At 36.8% G+C, this 6,872-nt stretch overlaps 1 protein-coding gene across 1 annotated transcript in view; it reads right to left on the bottom strand.

Annotated features, from left to right (window-relative positions):
• The window catches only part of SH2D1A (SH2 domain containing 1A), a 360,889-nt gene extending 354,787 nt beyond the window's left edge, over positions 1–6,102 (bottom strand). Inside the window, exon 1 of the mRNA XM_044054339.1 lies at positions 5,587–6,102. Within this exon, the coding sequence (XP_043910274.1) occupies positions 5,587–5,723 (137 nt within the window). The 5' untranslated portion in view covers positions 5,724–6,102. The remainder of the gene's footprint in view (positions 1–5,586) is intronic.
• Between the last annotated feature and the right edge of the window lie 770 nt (positions 6,103–6,872).

Raw genomic sequence — 6,872 nt, forward strand, 5'->3', positions numbered from 1 at the left:
TTCCGGGATTAAAGGTGGATCCCCCCTTGTGGAGTGGGAGAACTGTAGCTCTGCAACACTCAGTGGGTACGAAACCTGAGGTGAGGCTATGATTAAACATGACACTTATGTGAGGTGCCAGTTCATATTGTAGTTCATGTAGTACACAGCCCGGGATGTCATCTTGTCCCATGGATGCTGTAGTCGTAGCTTTGGAGAGTGCGTTTTTTACCTGTGTGGCCATTATTACCAGAATTTGGCAATCTTAGTGTATTGAGATGGGCCATTTAGGGGATGAGAGGGGGGTGAAGTTGGCACTGAATCGATCTGCCAAGATATTGGCAATATCCTTGGGATCAGTATATTTAATGCCATTCTGTTTTAGCTCAGAGCAGATCTGAGCATTGCCATTTAGATTCTTGACATAGTTATAGAGATTCTGACTTTTAACCCTCAATTAATTTTCCAGCAATTTGCCAGAAAACCACAATTTTAGGAGAAAAAAAGACCAAAAATATGAGGCAAAAATCTGGACATTCTCCAAAAATCTGTACAGTTTTGAGGTATGCTCCCAGCCCCATCATATATTCTAGATAAAAATCGGTGCTAAATGGGCAATATGGTTTTAGTGCATCTCAAACAACTGCAATTACCTTTCTTGAAAGCATTTAAGTACGATCTTTCTTCCTGTTGGTATAAATTATACTAAAAGTCCTTATATTCTTTTTCATAGCATTCATGTGCTACTACATGGCTTTAACAAAGTTGCTGCCTTTTGCATGGAAAAATTTTCTCTTGTTTATGCAACATAGTTAAAGGTTACAATTATTTCCATTGACTGATGCATTATAAAATGTATTATTTATAATACATTTTATAAAATGTATTATTATTATTTACAATTTTCATTCTGGTGATACTACAGGCAAATGTAGAATAATTTTTGGCATATATTTACAATGGTAGCCTACAGTATTTTTTTGTTTAACATATTCGATAATGTGCATAATTGTTTTTGTTAGTCTGTGAAAAACTATTTTCTATAACAAACTTTTTCCTCATGTCATGCTATCCATTCTGTTTAAATTTTGAAAAACAATCGTATTTTCCAGTTTTCTATTTTTTTTTTTCTTTCCACATCAAAGTGACCTCAGTTATAGGTTGTATATTCTGGAAGAAACATCACTTTTTATTCACGTACAAAGCTGCTTCTTTTCACAATGCATTAATTCCATATGAGGCAATAAACAAGCACTGCTTAACTATTTATTTTGAATTCAGTATTCTATATGAGATTTACCAACTTTACGTTAAAGCTGTATACTGTTTACCACTGCTCACAGTGTTCTATGTGCAGCTGAAATTATTGCCCCCCCCCACCCACCCACCCACTCTTACCAGTCAGGCTTTCATGTTTTTATCTAAACAAAAATGACCACACCGATCATTTTAATTAACCTTAACACTTCAAGCAAATAGACTGATGTTCAAAAATACCACATCATAGCAAAATAAAGCAGAAATACCACAGAAATGATACAGCCATAAAAACTAAAACCTTTCTTAATTAAAACCACTCAAAATGTGTACTTTCAGACAAAATTGTGAAATATACACTGCAGACAGTAAATGACAAAAAATAAAGTATGACAATCCCAGAATGTGCCAAATGGAATGGTATCCTGCTTAAGATTCCCAGTTAGAATTTTAATTAAAAAACTGCACCAAACATGACCATTTTATGCATGCTCTCAATATTAACTATATAGCTCCCTCTGCCATACTCCATCATTATTATTATTAACATTATGATAGAGGGATGTGAGTTATGATACCATTTTAAGGCGCTCATTAAATATTAACATACATCTCTTCCATGCCATCACTATTATTACTATTATTATGATTAGTAACATTACCGTGAAATATTTCTGTTTTATATAGAGATATGTGGGTTCTGATATAATTTACATATGGCAGAGAAATGTGGGTTTTGGTACTATTTGCCCATGGTTGGGCAGAGTTTTTGGTCTTGAGGATTAAGTCAGAGTAATTAAACCTTGCAAACAAGAGTAAATGGCACCATAACCCTGACACATGCAATGGATTATTGATTTAATAAACCATGGAAGGTGGAGCACAATGAGATTTACTCCCTCCTGGTGAAAGAGCTGGTCCCTCAGTTCCCCAATGGGGCCAAACCTTGTTAGCAAGAGTAAAACCCAAAGCAGCCCATATCCCGGTCATTGATTATTAAGTAATGTATATACTTCAGCTAATAAAACTACTGTGCATTTATTTATGGTGTCGTAGACATTGCAAAAGTCCAATAAATACAGCATGCAGATCTGTAGGCAAAACCTAGTGACATAAAGAACATGCAGTAACTTTGGAACAACAGTAGGCCAACTGATTATTAAACTGAAAAGACACAAAAGGAAAAGGAAATAATCTGAAGGTGAGGAAAATGGCTCAGAAATAATTTAAGGAAGTATTCCTTCATACAGACAAGCAGTGTCTGTGACACTGGAAACAGGCTCCTTAGAAAATAACCACTGTAGAAAAGTGATGGAATTCAATAAGAATGAAGAGACAGCACATTTTACCAAATGTAGGCAACTACAAGCTCTTATAAACTGCCACTTCTTATTTTTCTATTTAGCAATACATCAAAGGTAGTAGGGTTTCAACAGACTGGCCTATATTTATGATAGTAGTCTAGTATTATATGTACTTATTAGTTAATTAATGTACACTGCTGTTATTTTAATTGTGAAGCATGCTTGCTGTATGCAGCCATCAACTGTTCCTTGCTTTGCAGTCTGTAAACATATCAAAAACCATCTCACTCTTCCTGTTTTCAAGAAATTGGCTCATAACTGACTTCTGTTGTAACTTGTTTTGGGGTTTTGATTTCTGAGTCATACAGCAGAAGTGCACCTTCCCAGAATAGAATCAGCCCAATAAAGACTCTGAAAAAGCAGTAGTAACTGTTTATTTTATATTATCCAGTCACTATGCTCTGCAGACATATCAGTTCATAGGTTGGTACTAGGCTATCGGCCCTAGGGTCTTATACAAGCCTATCCATAACAATTCCCTGGTTATTTCTCCCCACAATATTTACTTCCCTGGACCCCTATCTATCAGGATGACTAAAAGACTTCTTCAGTATTAGTCCTCTAGTTGCACTGCATTGTATGAAAGTGTGTGTTCAAAAAATCACTTTCATGGTGAAATGTTTTCTGTTTACAAGGAGATACAGTCACTCTTGAAGGAAACCTGGTGGTTAACTGTCCAGAAATCCCTTGTTGGAAAAGTGGCAGTGACAATCACATGCAATGTAGATGGGGACCTTGGATAAATTCCCATGATGACTAGTGTTTTCCTTTCTCATTCAGTTGTTAATACAGTGATTGGTGATTTGTTCATTTTGAATTGCGTAACGCAGCAGGGTCCTTTCTTATTCAAGAAATAAATCTCTACAATTATTTCTGAATGAGTTATTAGGGAAAAGAAATAATGCAAGGAGTACTGTTAAAATTTACTTTGTTAACTGCGACTTTAGGTGTAAGTTATTTATTTATATTTATTTATTGACATTTGATTACCATGAAAATCTGACTGGGTAGGAGTTCATTTCCAGCAGACACCCAGGGAGCAAATCTCCCAAAGTATTACAAAACATTTTAAGAATGATAATTTTACAATCTTCAAAAAATACAAAAAATGTCTAATTTAAATAATTATACTAAATTAGATACAGTATGAAAACATTAAGCTGCAGTGGTACAGCGGTAGCATTGTTGCCTCACAGCAAGAGGTTCTCCTGTTCGATTCTTGGCTGGAGTGCCTTCTGTGTAGAGTCTGCATGTCCTCCCCACAGTCAAGTGGCCTCTGAAAGACATGTGTGAACGGGCATGCCTTCCCTGAAGGTTGGGCGTCAGGCTGGCAACTCAGCACCATAAAAATCTACTGCCGATCATTAGCAGACTGGAGTTCCGCTGTGGTGACCCCTAACCAGGAAAAGACAAACAAGATACAGTATGAAAACATTGGTGAAGAAGAGATACATGTTATATGACAATGATTTAATATTTAGAGAACTTTTAGCTAGTTTATAGAGAAATGAAAGGTAAGTTAATATAATAGAAACAGGATTGCAATATGAAGTGATAGAAAAGCAAGTTCATAGTATGTTTATAGAGGAAGCCAGGGAAGAGAAATTGATAAGACATAAGGAAGTGAGTGAAGAAGGGAGAGTAAGGAGGTGGAAGGTAGGAATAGGTGTTGGTATTTAGAATATAGTTTATCCTGGTGTTGAGCAAGAACAGAGCCAGCTTACAGCTAGGAAATCTTGATGGGAGGGAGGGTACTGACCTGATGGACAGAGATAAGGAGTTCCAGGCCTTGGCAACATGGTATAAGTATAAGCAATGCTCTGGAGATTTGATAGGTTTGTGGACAGACAGGAGTTTTGGGGCAATGGATCATAATAACCAAGTGGGAACAGAGATGTGTAGAATGTTATTTAGTGCTGGACAAGCAGGTGGATAGATAGATGGACTTACAGAAAATTGATTTATACAGGAACTGCATAATTTCTGGAAATTAGTACAATGTATTAAGGCTATTAGCTGTCAAGGAGCTATTTTATGTATTCCAGGGTTTGAATCCTTCTTCCTGCATCTACCCACTGTGTGACATTGAGCAAACCATTTAACCAGTCAGTGCTTTGTGGAAATTGGGCCACATGCCTAGTAGCTACCAATGTTTACCACTTAATATATCCATACCTCTCAATCTCTTAGCAGTAAGAATTCTGAACAAAGCCAAAAACAACTGGTGTGTTGAAACGGCCTATACCCAGGGTCAGATTTTAAATATTGCTCTTATAAACTTAGAAACTTGCAATAATAGGCTTTACTTTATCAAGAATTTTCTGATGGAGATGGAGTCTGTCATTATTTACTGAATGCAATCCCAGTGATTTGCCAGAAAATCACACGTTTTATGGGAAAACATTTTATTATATATATATATATATATATATATATATATATATATACATACATACATACACACATACATACATACACCCACACATTATACACACATATATATATATATATATATATATATATATATATATATATATACACATACATATATACATACATATACACAGATCACTGGATAATTTGATTCTGTGAAAAGGTAGTGAGTGTGAGTGACACTGTGCTACAAAATGCGATATGTATCAAGAGCAGCATTCACACAATTGTGCAGAAAACAGTTGAACTACGTTAAAATGAAGTAATAGGATTTTATCCGGTATGACAAGCCAAAAAATATGCCATCCACAAAACAATTCACCAAGCCTATTCTGCAACACTGAAACTTGTTTCGGTGTTTTTACAATGTATATTTTTTTAAACTGTTAATTTTTGCCCAGTTGGGTCTCTTTCTGATTTGTGAAATATATTGCTTGAAATCAATGTTTGTTAGACATGAAATAGCAAGCATTTTTTTAATTCATTTACTTGTAGAAAGCAAAGGCTGATGCTGATGTACAACTGGTGGGGATAAAGAGAGGTTTTTACTCACAGTACGCATAGACAATACACCCCTGATAAAGTTTCGCTGTCTCGAAGCAGATAGCTGCCATCCTTTCCGGCCCCTGCCAGTAGCTTTTCACCCATCTCTTTGCTGATATGGCCGTGGTAAACAGGTACCGAATCCATGCCACCGACAGGTAGGGCTCCGACAGAGCAGCGACCGTACACCCTCTGTTCGGATGGTTGTGGTGACAAAGTCCAAATGTCTGAGCTGAAGTGAAATGCTAGACTGGAGACACGAACACAGGATGTCTGATGCTTCCGCCTTCACTTCATTGATGAGGTAAGTGTGAAAAATATATACAAGTTAAAACCCTTATCTGCTACGGATTAAAGCTTCCATCATCGGATTTTCCAGCCAGGCACTTCAGCAAAGCTAGACTTGTCTAAGCCCACGTAGCGTTGCCAAGTTGATACATAACAGGACCGTTATCGTACCTGCACTCACAGCCCAGTGGGCAAACTTGACTCCACCTAAACTGCTCGCAGGACTGTAGACGTAGGACTCGTTCTGTTCAAAGGGGCAGAACGAAGCTTCCCACCCCACACCGCACACACACACCGGCTGTATCAGGTCACAAAACTGAAAAAAGTCACATTGTATCTGGAACAAAACAAAAGTCTGAAGCAAAATTAGAAACGCCAGTGATGGCCAGACTGACACATACCTACCCCTTCCTTGCCTTTAAGTCAAACACAGCATTAGTAAGAGGAGCAGACACTTATTTTTCAGAATTACAAGCTTTCAGACAGCAGTCCCTATGATTAGTGATAAGAAATCGCTGTGGCCTTTTTTCACCTACTTAACTTAATAATGTACGCCCCTTCATACAGCGCAGATTTTCTGAAAAAAATCAGTAAATCTAGATGGCGGGATGCTAAATCCGAGTAAAGAAAAAAAAATCATAGTAGTAGCCTACATCATAGCGTTGGGATATATGATCTGAAATATGCTAACCATCGACTTTAAACCTTAAAAAAGTGCAATAAATTCATAGGGCAGCCCGCCTAGCTCTCATCTTATTAGTGCCACAGTCAGTGAGAAGGAAAATAATAAGAAAGCAAAGCATCACATTAAGGGTACTTTTTAAATGATGGTACTATTAAACTAAGAAAGTTTACATTAAAAGTGGATGTGAACTTCCGAAATCTGTAGGTAACTGTAATGATTAGAAGTATTTGTTGTCTAATCCACTACCATATTTATTTCAAAAGTAGCCAGTTTTAAGAGGGACAGAACAAATTTTTGGGCTAAATTAGCCTAGAGACATCACT

The sequence above is a fragment of the Protopterus annectens genome, chromosome 13.part0 (genome assembly GCF_019279795.1).
Source record: "Protopterus annectens isolate FY-2018-M chromosome 13.part0, PAN1.0, whole genome shotgun sequence".
Taxonomy (NCBI): domain Eukaryota; kingdom Metazoa; phylum Chordata; order Ceratodontiformes; family Protopteridae; genus Protopterus; species Protopterus annectens.